This window comes from Otolemur garnettii, unplaced genomic scaffold (assembly GCF_000181295.1).
Source record: "Otolemur garnettii isolate 467f Iridium unplaced genomic scaffold, OtoGar3 scaffold00087, whole genome shotgun sequence".
NCBI classification, from domain to species: domain Eukaryota; kingdom Metazoa; phylum Chordata; class Mammalia; order Primates; family Galagidae; genus Otolemur; species Otolemur garnettii.
In genome coordinates, this window is record NW_003852482.1 from 8,181,482 (window position 1) to 8,195,111 (window position 13,630).

Sequence of the window (13,630 nt, forward strand, 5' to 3'; positions counted from 1 at the left end):
GATGTCACAGTTCACAGCAACCTCTAGCTCTTGGGTTTAGGTGATTCTCTTGCCTCAGCCTCCCAAGTAGCTGGGACTACAGACGCCCGCCACAATGCCCAGCTATGTTTTGTTGCAATTTGGCTGGGGCTGGATTCGAACCCATTACCCTTGGTATATGGGGCCAGCTCCCTGTTCACTGAGCCACCAGTGCCACCCAAAATATTTTCTTTAATGCACAAAAGATTTAAAGATTTTGGGGGGGGGGGCTTGGCACCTATAACTAAGTGGTTAGGGCACCAGTGACATACACTAGGGCTGGCAGTTCAAATCCAGCCTGGGCCTGCCAAACAACAATGACAACTACAGCGAAAAAAAATAGCTGGGCATGGTGGTAGGCACCTGTAGTCCCAGCTACTTGGGAGGCTGAGGCAAAAGGATTGCTTGAGCCCAAGAGTTTCAGGCTGCTGTGAGCTATGATGCCACAGCACTCTACCTAGGATGACATAGTGAGATTATGTCTCAAAAAAGATTTTTTCTTAAATGAGAAAAGTAGGGAAGGGAAAATAGGTGAAATGAGAGTTGGTAGTGGTAGAAAAGCTCACACAAGCTAGAGGCTGGGTAGAGTGGCCCTAGGTTTCCCATGGGCCAACACAGATGGGAAACTCGGCTGCCTAAACACTTCCAGAGTCTTATTAGTCTACTTTCTTTTATTTCTTTTTGTTTGTTTGTTTGTTTGTTTTTGTTTAGCAAAGCACTGATGGAATGAGCACTTTAGTCTAAAGACTTCCTTTTCCAGGCTAGGAAAAAGCTCAGTGCTGAGGGCGCAGGCACGTGTTCTGTGGCTGGTAGGCTCAAATCTTGACGGGGGCCTGCTAAACCAAAAAAAAAACAAAAAAAAAACCAAACAGCCAGGTGTTGTGGTGGGCACCTGTACTCCCAGCTACTTGGGAGGCTAAGGCAAGAGGATTGCTTGAGCCCAAGAGTTTGAGGTTGCTGTGAGCTAAGACATCACAGTACTCTATCAAGGGTGACCAAGGGAGTCTTACTTTGTCACCCATGGTAAAGTGCCATGGCATCAGCGTTTGGGCCACTACACCCAGCCAAGATATTTGCTTTTTTTTTTTTTTTGAGACAGAGCCTCAAGCTGTCCCCCTGGGTAGAGTGCCGTGGCCTCATAGCTCATAGCAATCTCCAATTCCTGGGCTCAAGTGAGTCTCCTGTCTCTGCCTCCCAAGTAGCTGGGACCATAGGTGCCTGCCACAATGCTGGGCTATTTTTTGGTTGCAGCCATCATTGTTGTCTGGCAGGCCCAGGCTGGATTCGAACCGCCAACCGTATATGGCTGGCGCCTTAGCCACTTGAGCCATAGGCGCCGAGCTGACATTTGCTTTTTAAAACAAGTTTCTCCCAAGACGAGAGCCCAGTAAGGCAAGAACTCCTTACCCTAGAAAGAAATTGAGACAACATCCAATATAGAAAACACTGGGTGTAGGAACTATAAGAGTTCTTTAAAACCACACTGAAGCCACACAACAGATCAGTGGCTATTGAGGCTCAGGGTAAGGGAGAGGGACTGACTAAAAAGGGACACAGGTCGGGGCAGTGGTTCGTGCCTGTAATCCTAGGACTCTGGGAGACCTAGTTGGGTGGATCACTTGAGCTCACGAGTTCAAGACCCAACTGAGCAAGAGTAAGACCCCTATCTTACTAAAATGAGATAGGGTCTAGAAAAACTGGGTGGCACCTGTGGCTCAGTGAGTAGGGTGCTGGCCTCATATATCAAGGGTGGCGAGATGGAACCCAGCCCCAGCCAAACTACAGTGACAACGAAAAAATTGCCGGGTGTTGTGGCGGGCACCTGTAGTCCCAACTACTCTGGAAGCTGAGGCAAGAGAATCGCCTAAGCCCAAGAGCTGGAGATTGCTGTGAGCTGTGACACCACGGCACTCTACCAAGGGCAACAAAGTGAGACTCTGTCTCTAAAAAATAAATAAATAAATGAATAGAAAAACTGGGCAAGAGGATCACTTGAGCCCAAGAGTTTGAAGTTGCTGTGAGCTATAAGACCACGGCACTCTACCAAGGGCAATGAAGTGAGACTTTTATCTCAAAAAAATAAAAATAAAAAAGGAACCCAGGCTCGGCACCTGTGGCTCAAGTGGCTAAGGTGCCAGCCACATACACCTAAGGTGTCAGGTTCAAATCCAGCCCGGGCCCGCCAAACAACAATGATGGCTGCAACCAAAAAATAGCCAGGCGTTGTGACAGGCGCCTGTGGTCCCAGCTACTTGGGAGGCTGAGGCAGGAGACTCGCTTGAGCCCAGGAGTTGGAGGTTGCTGTGACCTGTGAGGCCATGGCACTCTACCCAGGGCGACAGCTTGAGGCTCTGTCTCCAAAAAAAAAAAAAGGAACCCAGCAGGACTTAGAGATTGTTATAACAGTTTTTGATTATGGGGGTGGTTATATTACTACATGTGTGTTAAAGCTCAGAAAATTCTATGCTAAAAAGCATGAATCATGCTGCATGCAAATTAAACTTTAATTCCTAAAAGAGAAAGGATGACCTTCTGTTCCTTGGCCTGGGAAGTCTCTCCCGCACCAAGGAGCCATGCCCCGTCAGCACCCAGGGACCTCCAAAAGTCCTCAGATAATGAGAACAACCAGAACCACCACCACTGGGCATCTGGCTGCATAGCCCACCCAATCCTTACAGAGACTCCAGGAAGGGGGTTCTATGATCCTCCTGCTCCCAGATGAGGGGAAGTTGGCTCTGAGATAGAAAGTCACTAACCCAAGATCCCACAGTTAATAGTAGCCCAGATGGGATGTGACCCCATGTCAGGCCCATCCCCCTAACCACACACCTACCTTTCTTCACTGATGGGACCTTCCTGGCCATGAGGATAGAGAGAGGCACTGGGCCCAGTGGCTCACCTCCCCTTTCAGGGCCAACCTGCTTCTTCCTCCGCCGTCGCCTCTTCAGCTGGTGGGCAGCCAAGGCCAAGGCCACGGTCCCCAGGGCTGTGGCAAAGAGGACCTTTCGCAGGCCTGGTGTCAACCGAAGCTGGGAGAATGCAGTCTGCAGGAGAGCGGGAGATAGCTGGGTTACATCTCCCTAGGAACAGCCGAGGCGCAGAGCTGCACTGAGAGAACCCAGGGTGTAGGACACATCTCAGGCATTTAGTATGTTTGCTGACCAGAGGTGTGACTTCAAGAGGCAGCCATCTCTACAGATAAAACCTGATCAGCCTCTCTGAAATGTGGACCACAGAGATACAAAGAAGGAAAAATGCTAATGCTGAGGAGATGAGATGGACCCAGCAGGTGTCCCTGGCAGCACTGGTCACAGTTACAGCAGCTGCAGTGAGCAAGCACCTGCTTGCACTAGAACTTGATCTATGGGACCCGCCTCGATCACCATCATTTTCCAGATGAGGAACCTGAGGTTTACACAGGGTAAGGCACATGCTCGAGGTGACAGAGAGACTGAAACTGACCCCAGGTCTGCTGACCTCCAGCAGACGATGACACTCACTCCACCCAACTCCTCCCTCTGCTCACTGGACTGGGAGCCCCTTGGGTGAGACTGCATCCCACAGGGCAGAGCTTTAGGAAGCATCAAGAGTCCCAGCCAAGCAAGGCGAGGTAGCTCACACCTGTAATCCTAGCACTCTGGGAGGCCGAGGTGAGTGGATTGCTTGCACTCAGGAATTCAAGACTAGCCTGAGCAAGAATGAGACCCCAGCTTTACTAAAAATAGAAAAACTAGCTGGGCATCTATAGTCCCAGCTCTCATGAGGCTGAGGAACAGGATTGCTCAAGCCCAAGAGTTTGTCACTGACAGAGACTCTGTCTCAAAAAAAAAAAGATGAACTCTTGACTTTAGTTTTTTAGTCTGTAAAAGGAGCCAACAATGCCTTCCCTGACAACCTCACATGTTGACTGGCTAGGACTGTTTTTTTTTTTTTAATAGACAGAGTCTCACTATATTGACCTTGGTAGAGTGCCATGGTGCCACAGCTCACAGCAACCTCAAACTCTTGGGCTTAAGCAATCCTCTTGCCTCAGCCTCCCAAGTAGCTCGGACTATAGGTGATGGCCCCAATGCCTGGCTAATTTTTAGTTGCAGTTGTTTAGCTGGCCTGGGCTGGGTTCAAACCTGCCATCCTCATTGTATGTGGCTGGCGCCATGACCGCTGAGCTACCGGCGTCGAACTATTTTTTTTTTTTTTTTCTTTTTTGCAGTTTTTGGCTGGGGCTGGGTTTGAATGCACCACCTTCAGCATATGGGGCCAGCGCCCCGACTCCTTTGAGCCATAAGCACCGCCCCCTTTTTTTTTCTTGAGACAGTGTCACTCTGCCACCCTGGGAAGAGTGCTATGGTGGCATCATCATAGCTCACAGCAACATCAACAGTTGCTGGGCTCAAGAGTTCCTCTTGCTCCAGCCTCTGGAATAGCTATGAGATAGGTGACTACAGACACCTATCACAACGCCTGGCTAATTTTTCTATTTTTAATAGAGACGAGGTCTCGCTCTTGCTCAAGCTCATCTGGAACTCCTGAGTTCAGGCAATCCACCCATTTCAGTCTCCCAGAGTGGTAGGAACAAGTATGAGCCATCACGCCCAAGTCTTAGAGTAAAGACTGGGCTTGGGGCCCAGACTCCTAACCCTGTCCCTCTTACTCTCCTCAAAGAAATGCCAGATACATGGGCCAGCAACAAAGAGAATCCAGCTTTCCTGGACAATGAGGGACTCTGAGTTGAGCAGCTCAGTGTTTCATGAATGAGAGGGGTAAGGGCAGGACCACAGCCTGTCCAAATCCTTACCTGCCCAAACGTTGTATACAGGAACACAGGGATCTCAGCCACTGTCATGGCCAGGGCCTGGATCATGGACATGCCCTCAGTCCTCCGGAACGCCATGGCAGGACAAGCACCCCGGGCAAGATCCCTTGGAGCCAAGAGCTTACAAGGAGAAGGTCTTCAACTGGTTGCTGGCTGGGTCCCAGTCACTGTCCACACCCCAGAAGCACAAGGAGACACATACCAGAGAGTCCCCCCAAGGAGCTAAGAGATAGATACAGACATAAGAACACATGCATGTAAGCATACAGAAATGCATACAAAGACGCCTGTGGGGGGTAAGGCAGGGCAAAGCCCATCTCTGGAACAGCAGGGCTGGAATCAGGGCCGGCTCTCTGTGCCTGCCTGGAGGCAGGCAGCCAAATGTCCCACAGACCCTCCACCCACTATGAGTTCTTGGAGTGGAAATGGCTCTGGCTTGCTGGCCCAAGACCTGGAGACTGGAAGGCAGATCTCTCAAACTTGGGGCTTTATGCCACCTTTTCTCAACCTTTTTAAACCTATGGGCCATTTACTGAACAAAAATCTTAGGCTCCAGACTGAGAATCTTTTTTTTCACCTCCCACAAAGCCAAGAATGTTTTATTTCCTGTGGACTATGTTATGAAAGCAACAGTGCACTTCCCAGATAATAATAGCTACTACACATTGTGTGTGTGTTTTATGTTGAGTTCTTTGCATAGATTTTCTCACTGAATCCTTATAATTTTATGAAGTAGATGCTTTCTGCTCTACCTGTACTTCCAATTTTCAATGAGGTAACTGAGTCTCAGGGAGACTAAATCAGGAGTCCAAAGTCACACAGCTGGTATGTGGTAGAGGAGGATTTGGACCAAAGTCTATCTGGACTTTAGACTCTGCTCAGTGCAACCCTTCTGCTACATTTGACAAGGAGCAGGAAGCAGCAGCCCCAGGAAGCAGCAGCCCCAGCAGAACCACAGGGTATAAGGGCAGCTCCTCCCTGACCTTTCTGAGACCCCCCCAGGATACTCCATTGTCCCATTTCAAGGCCAGGGAGTAAGTGGCTTGATCACACATACCCCAAAACCCTGCAGGGTGCTCCCCAACTCACAGGACCAAGCTCAAGGATGCCTTCAAGGTCTCTTGGGACCTCAAGCGGAAGGAACATGCAGGCCAGGACAGACCCTGTCCTCCTGGGATGGCAGCCAAAGTCCCTGGGATAGCACAAGAAACAGCTTATCCCCAGTGAGTGGGAAGGACTGCTGATCCTATCATTCTAGCTCTAGGGCTAGGGGGTGGGTGTGAGAGGAGGGGCAAGCCTGGTAATGTTCTAGGGCTAAAGGAATTACCCTGTTGCCAAGAGCAGGTGACACCCTGCCAGGAGGCTGGGAATTGAGCTATGTGACCTCCAGTGGTCATTAGTCCCAGGTCCTGCCACCTGTAAGCCATTCCTCTCACCCCCCATACCTGGCTCAGGACTCAGAATAAAGGAAGTCAAGCACTTCAGAGGATCAGTAGTTACTATTTCCTAAGCACTTACTCCAGACCAGACCTGGAATGGGCTTTCCACTAAAGCCCATATTGATATTAGCCATTCACAGAACCCTTGCAATGACCAATGTTTATCTTAGGGATGGGGAATCAGGGGTGAGGCCTGTGGCTCAGTGGGTAGGGCGCCGGGCCCATATACTGAGGGTGGTAGGTTCAAACCCGGCCCCAGCCAAACTGCAACAAAAAATAGCTGGGTGTTGTGGCGGGCGCCTGTAGTCCCAGCTACTCGGGAGGCTGAGCCAAGAGAATCGCCTCAGCCCAGGAGTTGGAGGTCCCTGTGAGCTGTGTGATACCATGCCACTCTACCAAGGGCCATAAAGTGAGACTTTGACTCAAAAAAAAAAAAAAAAAAGGATGGGGAATCATGAGCCTCAGAGGGGAGCAACCTCTCTGAGGTCACTGAATCAAGTGGCCAAGCCAGGAGGTAACCCCAGCTCTGGGGGATCCCAAGGCTGCAGTGGCATTTCCCAGCCATTGCCTACAACTGTCACTGCTCCCTCCACCCCACACCTGAAGGACTTCTGGGCCCCGGCATGAGACACTCACATGGAGTTACAGACACAGACTGCAGAGGAGAGACAGGGCTGGGGGGCGAGGGGACTGAGGACTGATGCTCACAGGACAGTCCAGAGCAGCTCCTACTGTCCCACTGAGAACAAAAGGGGCAGGTATGAGGTAATGCCACCAGCCCCCAAGACTGCTTTACTCCAAGGATGCACCCGAATCCAGGCCATCCAAGCCCTGTCTGTACCCGGAGCACAACCCAGGGGCTCCACCTTTTCTCCACAAGAAAAGCCTATGGCAATGTTCCCCACCAAACAGATATTTCTCATGCTGTGCAGGGTCTAGCCCCACCTGGACAGCCACCTCTCCTGCCCTACAACCTCAAGCAGATACCTCCACATTGCATCGCCACCATACCATTTACAACACTCCTGGCCTAGATGCCAAGCTTTCCATCCCAGGCACTTCCTCCTCGTCCTTGTACGAACCAGCTAATGACTATCCTGAGCACGCCCTTATTTTGCCTTGACCCCAGCAATGACCCCAGCCAGGCACTCACTCTTCGAGCCCCCTCTGCCCAGTCTCCTGTTCATCCCATTCTGGACACCTCACCAGTCCCACTCGCCAGGCATCAGTCATTCCTGCAAATTTGCTCACCCACCTTATGCAGTCCCGGGTCGGGCCCCTTCCTCTCTTCGAAGCCCCGACTGCGGAATACCCTTGAGGATCACCCAAGAATATTTCGACGCCGCCCACGGTAGGCAGACCCCCCCCCTTTCCATCCCGGGTAATTTCGCAGCCCGGGTTCGGGTACCTGCGCCCCTACTCCAATCATCGCAACGTTCCAGGCCCGGGATCTCCTCCCTGATGCACGTATCTGCTCATTCTACCCCCAAGGAAGGCATCCTCTCGCGCCGCCCTCAGCCCGAGCAGCTACTCATTCCAACCCTGGCACCTTCCGGGTCCAGCTGGGCCTGCAAGTCTGCGCCTGCCCAGTCCCCTGCACAAGCCTCAGTCCCAGGCCCTGCCGCCTGGAGAACTCAGTCCCAGCCGCCACTCACCCGGGATCCCATCGCTGCGGAAGGACAGCGTCTCCTTCTCCCTCCGTAGCGCAACCAAACAGTGGCCGCCCGGGGGGGCGTGCGCTCGCGCAGGGCCAACTCTTCTCTGGCCAATGAGCGTCTAGGATCCGCTCCCGGCCTCTGAGGACTCTGGCCAATCGGACTAGCGACGTGATTAAGTTGTTCCGCCCCCTAGTGCGGTTGAGGCGCGGAAATTGTCTCTTCTCTCCTATAATTGGTCATCGAGATTGGATTGACACAGGTGGGTGAGTGAGGCGGGGCCACTCTTAAAAAGGTCTGTGGCAAGGTGGGCGCAGTGCCTCTACCCAGTAGCCCTACTTCTCTGGGAGGCAGAGGCGGGAGGATGGCTTGATTGCCCTAGCTCAGAAGTTAGATGATAGCCCGAGCGAGCGAGAGAGAGAGAGACAGACAGACAGACGGACAGACAGACACACACACACACACACACACACGCGCGCGCGCGCGCGCCCCACACTTTAGAAAGCAGAAAAATTAGTTGGGCATGGTGACTCTATGCTTGTCCTAGCTACGCAGGAGGCTGAGGCAGAAGGATTGAAGTTGCTGTGAACTAGGTTGACACCATGGCACTTTGGCCTGGGCAACAGAGAAAGAACTCTGTCTCACGAAAAAAAAAAAAAAAAGACGGGGCCAGGTGACTCGTGCCTGTAATCCTAGCACTCTGGGAGGCAGAGGCTGGCAGATCACTGGAACTCGGGAGTTGGAGACCAATCTGAGGAACAGCTGGAGGCAGTCTCTACTAAAACTAAAAAAACTAGCTAACCCGGCAGTGCCTGTGGCTCAAAGGAGTAGGGTGCTGGCCCCATATGCCAGAGGTGGCAGGTTCAAACCCAACCCCTGGCAAAAACTGCAAAAAAATAAAACTAGCCAACCCTTGGGATGGGCGCCTGTAGTCCCAGGCTATAGGAGTACATCCCTAGGCTACTTAGGAGGCTGAGACAAGAGGATTGCTTTAGCCTAAGGTTGCTGTGAGCTATGATGCCAGAGTATTCTACACCAGAGTGACTGAGTGAGACTCTGTCTTGAAAGAAAGAAAGAGAGAAAGAGAGAGAGAGAGAAAATGTTAGAAGGTAAAGAGATTGACAATCCCTACTAAAGACTCATGCAAGCCAGGGGTGGTGGTTCATGCCTAATCCAGGCAAGACAGGAAGATTGCATGAGGCCAAGAGTTTGAGACCAGCCTGGGCAATATATCAAGAACCTGTCTCTACAAAACAATTTTAAAATTAGGGGGTGTAATGGCATGTGCCTGTAGTCATAGTCCCAGCTACTCTGGAGGCTGAGGCAGGAGGACTGCTTGAATCCAGGTGTCTGAAGTTGCTGTGAGTTAGGGTGACACCATGGCACTCTAGCCTGGGGCAATAGAGTAAGACTCTGTTTCAAGGGGAAAAAGGCTATGGGGTAGAGTAATCAGGCCTCCAAGGGGCCTTCTGAAAGGAAGGAAGCTCAAGCAGATGGTGTGAGGCTTCATATTTGTCTCCCCTACTCCTAATTATCTCTACACAGACAAATCCTTTGCAGTCTCTAAACATCCATTTTCAGATGTCACTTCCTCTCAAACAGTTACCACTTTTACCTTGTTCTGGAGTTGTTCGGAGAGTGCCAGGTCTGGCCAGGCGGTACCTCACACCTGTAATCTTAGCGCTCTGGGAGGCCAACGCAGGTGGATCACTTGAGCTCACAAGTTGGATACCAGCCTGAGCAAAAGTGAGACCCCATCTTTACTAAAAATAGAAAAACTGAGGCAAGAGGATTACTTGAGCCCAAGAGTTGGAGATTGCTGTGAGCTATGACACCATGGCACTCTACCCAGGGTGACAGCTTGAGACTCTGTCTCAAAAAAAAAAAAGAAAAAGGCTCAGCACCTGTAGCTCAAGTGGGTAAGGTACCAGTCACATACACACATACACCAGAGCTGGCGGGTTTGAATCCATCTTGGGCCTGCCAAATAACAATGATAACTACAACCAAAAAAAAAATAGCCCGGCATTGTGGTGGGCCCCTATAGTCCCAGCTACTTGGGATGTTCAGGCAAGAGAATCGCTTAAGCCCAGGAGTTAGCGGTTGCTGTGAGCTGTGATACTGCAGCACTCTACCCAGGGTGACAGCTTGAGGCGAAGAAGAAGAAAGAAGAAAAGAAGAAGAAGAGGAGGAAGAAGAAGAAGAAGAGGCAATACCTGTAGCTCAGTGGGTAGGGCACTGGCCCCATATACTGAGGGTGGCAGGTTCGAACCCAGCCCCGGCCAAACTGCAACAAAAAAATAGCTGGGCGTTGTGGCAGGCACCTGTAGTCCTAGCTACTCAGGAGGCTGAGGCAAGAGTAAGACTCTGTCTCTAAAAAAAAGAAAAAAGAAAAGAAAAGGAAAGGAAAGTGCCTGGTTTCCCCTACCAGACCCTGTCTCCAGAGAGCTGGAGTGCAGGACACTTGCCTGTGCCTGACCCCAGGCTTGGAATCAGGGAGACAAGAGATCAGGTTCTCCCACTTCAGCTCTCTGGGGTTTACCCTGCTATAAGATGAGGGTGGAACAGTGTGGCAGCCCTTTTATAACTGAGAAGGGCTGGGTGCAACATAGTTTTAAAATTAGACTTATCGGTAAAGTCACTGAATAAAGAAAAATAGATCAGAGCAGTCTGAGCTAAATGTGGTATACAAAATTATCATGCCCGGAGAGAGAGGACTATGGGATTTTAGTCATACCCCCATGCCAAGGACAATTAATTAAGGCATTTTGTTCCTGACTAGTTACTTCAACCCTTACATTCATGTTCCTGGAATTTGTTGTTGCTTTGTTTTGTCTTTTTTTTTTTCAGACAAAGTCTCACTTGGTTACCCTTGATAGAGTACTGTAGCATCATAGCTCACAGCAACCACAAACTCTTGGGCTCAAGCAATTCTCTTGCCCCAGTCTCCCAGGTAGCCAAGACTATAGGCACCTACCTCAATGCCTCACTATTTTTAGAGACAGGAATCTCAGGTTGGTCTCGCATTCATGAACTCAGGCAATCCACCCGCTTCAGCCTCCCAAGTGCCAGGATTAAAGGCGTGAGCCATAGCACCCAGGTTTTATTTTTATTTTTATTTTGTTTTTTTGAGACAGAGTCTAACTTTGTCACCCTCAGTAGAGTAGTATGGCATCATAGGTCACAGCAACCTCAAACTCTTGGGCTCAAGTGATCCTCTTGCCTCAGCCTCCCAAGTAGCTCGGACTATAGGCTCTTGCCACAATGTCTGGATATTTTTAGAGACAAGGTCTTGCTCTGGCTCAGGCTGGTCTCAAACCTCTGCGCTCAGGCAATCCACCCGCCTTGGCCTCCCAGAGTGCTAGGATTACAGGTGTAAGCCACCACACCCAGCCTTGTTTTGTCTTTTAATTAGAGATAGGGTCTTGCTCTGTCACTCAGTCTGAAGTGCGATGGTGTGATCACAGCTCACTGCAACCTCCAAATCCCAGACTCAAGCAATCCTCCAGCCTCAGTCTCTGAGTAGCTGAGACTACAGACACGTGCCACCATACTTGGCTAATTTTTCTAGGTTTTGTAGAGGCCAGGAAATACCTCTTCTTTTCCTTAAAAAAATCCACTTGTAGGCTCAGTGCCTGTGGCTCAAGCTGCTAAGGCACCAGCCACATAGACCTAAGGTGTCAGGTTTGAAACCAGCCTGGGCCTGCCAAACAATGCCGGCTGCAACCAAAAACTAGCCGGTTGTTGTGGCGGGTGCCTGTGGTCCCAGCTACTTGGGAGGCGGAGGCAGGAGACTCTCTTGAGCCCAGGATTTGGAGGTTGCTGTGAGCTGTGATGCCACGACACTCTACCCAGGGAGACAGCTGAGGCTCTATCTCAAAAAAGAAAAATCCATTTGTAGGTTCGGTGCCTTTAGCTCAGTAGTTAGGATGCCAGCCACATACACAGGCATGCAGTTTCAAACATGGCCCAGGGCCTGCTAAACAATGACGACTGCAAGAAAAACCAGGTGTTGTGGTCCCAACTATTTGGGAGGCTGAGGCAAGAGAATTGCTTAAGTCTAAGAATTAGAGGTTGCTGTGAGCTATGACAGGACAGCACTCTACCAAAGGTGATGTAATGAGACCATCTCAAAAAAAAATCCACTTGTAACTGCTGCTAATCAGAGTGTACGTTCAGGGTAACTTGAATTTGTTTATTTAATTATTTATTTATTTTGTAGAGACATAGTTTCACTTTATAGCCCATGGTAGAATGCTGTGGCCTCACACAGCTCACAGCAACCTCCAACTCCTGGGCTTGGGTGATTCCCTTGCCTCAGCCTCCTGAGTAGCTGGGACTACAGGCGCCTGCCATAATACCTGGCTATTTTTTTGTTGCAGTTTGGCCCGGACCGAGTTTGAACCCACCACCCTCGGTATATAGGGATGGCGCCCTGCCCACTGAGCCACAGGTGCCGCCCCAGGGTAACTTGAATTTATGCTTCCAGTTTGAAGCTTCTAGTTTGCAGTCCTCAAATTTGGCCTAAATAAACCCTCTTCTTACATTAATTTTGCCTTAGCTTCTTCCTTTTAGGTTGACGTCACTTTTCTTCATTCATTCAACTAACATTTCCTGTGTGCCAGCCCTTTGGCTGGACATGAGAGCACAGTGGCGCACAAGAGACAAAGTATGTGGTGGCTGTCTGGGGAAGCAAATACATAATTACAATCCTGTGTGATAACGACTCTAACAGCGGGATGTGGGATGCCAAGGAGACACCTAGGCTTGCATGGGACAATAAGAGGAACCTGGAAGAAAGGGATGTCCACACAGAGACCTGAAGGATGAGCAGGAATTAGCTGGGCAGAGAGAAGGAAGGAGTGTTTCAGGAGTAGCATGGGCTGTGACCTGGAGGTAAGGGAGGCAAGAGAGAACCTGACATCTTTGATTCAGGGTGGCAGGAATCCAAAAGAGAGGCCAAGGAAGAGGAAGCTAGAAGTAGAGGCCAAAGCATCAGATGTGGAGGAGAGCTGTCTCCAAAGCCAGACTGCCTGGATTCCGGGCTAAATCCATCACTTCCTCTCATGTGACCTTGGGCAAGTCACTTAACTTCTCTAAATCTCAGCTTCCTCACTCCTAAAATGAAGATGATGGTGGTTTCTGAGTTATTATGAGGATCTCAGATGATTCCCACTTAGTAGTGCTCAGTGCTCAGCCTGGCACAGGCTCAGGACATTCTGGCGACTGCTTTTAGAAAAACTGCCATGGCCAAGTAGAAAGATAAATATGTAAGTCTAAAATACGAATTTTAGACCCATATAGCTATAACATCAGTGCTAACTAGCACCTACTGTTGCAGTCTCAGTCCACTTTACTGGAATGCATCACCTGAGATGTTACATATTTGTCTGCCATGAGGGAAGAAGCCCTTATGTTATTTACTTCTGCATCTTTGCATCCCTAGTGCCTATCACAGTGTCCAGTACATAAGAGGTATTCAATGTGGGTTACTGAATGAATGAATGAACGAACACAGAACTATATTGATACATGGCTGTCAGAAAGGATATGACTGGATGCTGGCTAAGTGAATGATATGATCAGCTATTAACAGGTATTGGGGCTCATCGCCTATAGCTCAACCGGCTAAGGCGCCAGCCACGTACACCTAAGGTGGCAGGTTGGAATCCCCAGCCCGGACCCGCCAAACAACAATGACGGCT

The 13,630-nt window shown here is 50.2% G+C and overlaps 1 protein-coding gene across 3 annotated transcripts in view; it reads right to left on the reverse strand.

Moving 5' to 3' along the window:
• The window catches only part of MIGA2 (mitoguardin 2), a 34,775-nt gene extending 26,759 nt beyond the window's left edge, over positions 1-8,016 (reverse strand). Inside the window, exons 1-4 of one of the 3 annotated variants that reach the window (XM_023516222.1) lie at positions 7,926-7,962; positions 6,907-7,009; positions 4,814-5,053; positions 2,852-3,062 (exon numbers count right to left, since the gene is read on the reverse strand). In XM_023516222.1, the coding sequence (XP_023371990.1) occupies positions 2,852-3,062; positions 4,814-4,909 (307 nt within the window). In that variant the 5' untranslated portion in view covers positions 4,910-5,053; positions 6,907-7,009; positions 7,926-7,962. Of the gene's footprint in view, positions 1-2,851; positions 3,063-4,813; positions 5,054-5,920; positions 5,959-6,906; positions 7,010-7,925 lie in introns of those variants that run through there. The other 2 variants (XM_003794911.3, XM_012808253.2) reach the window with 2 other exon arrangements.
• Between the last annotated feature and the right edge of the window lie 5,614 nt (positions 8,017-13,630).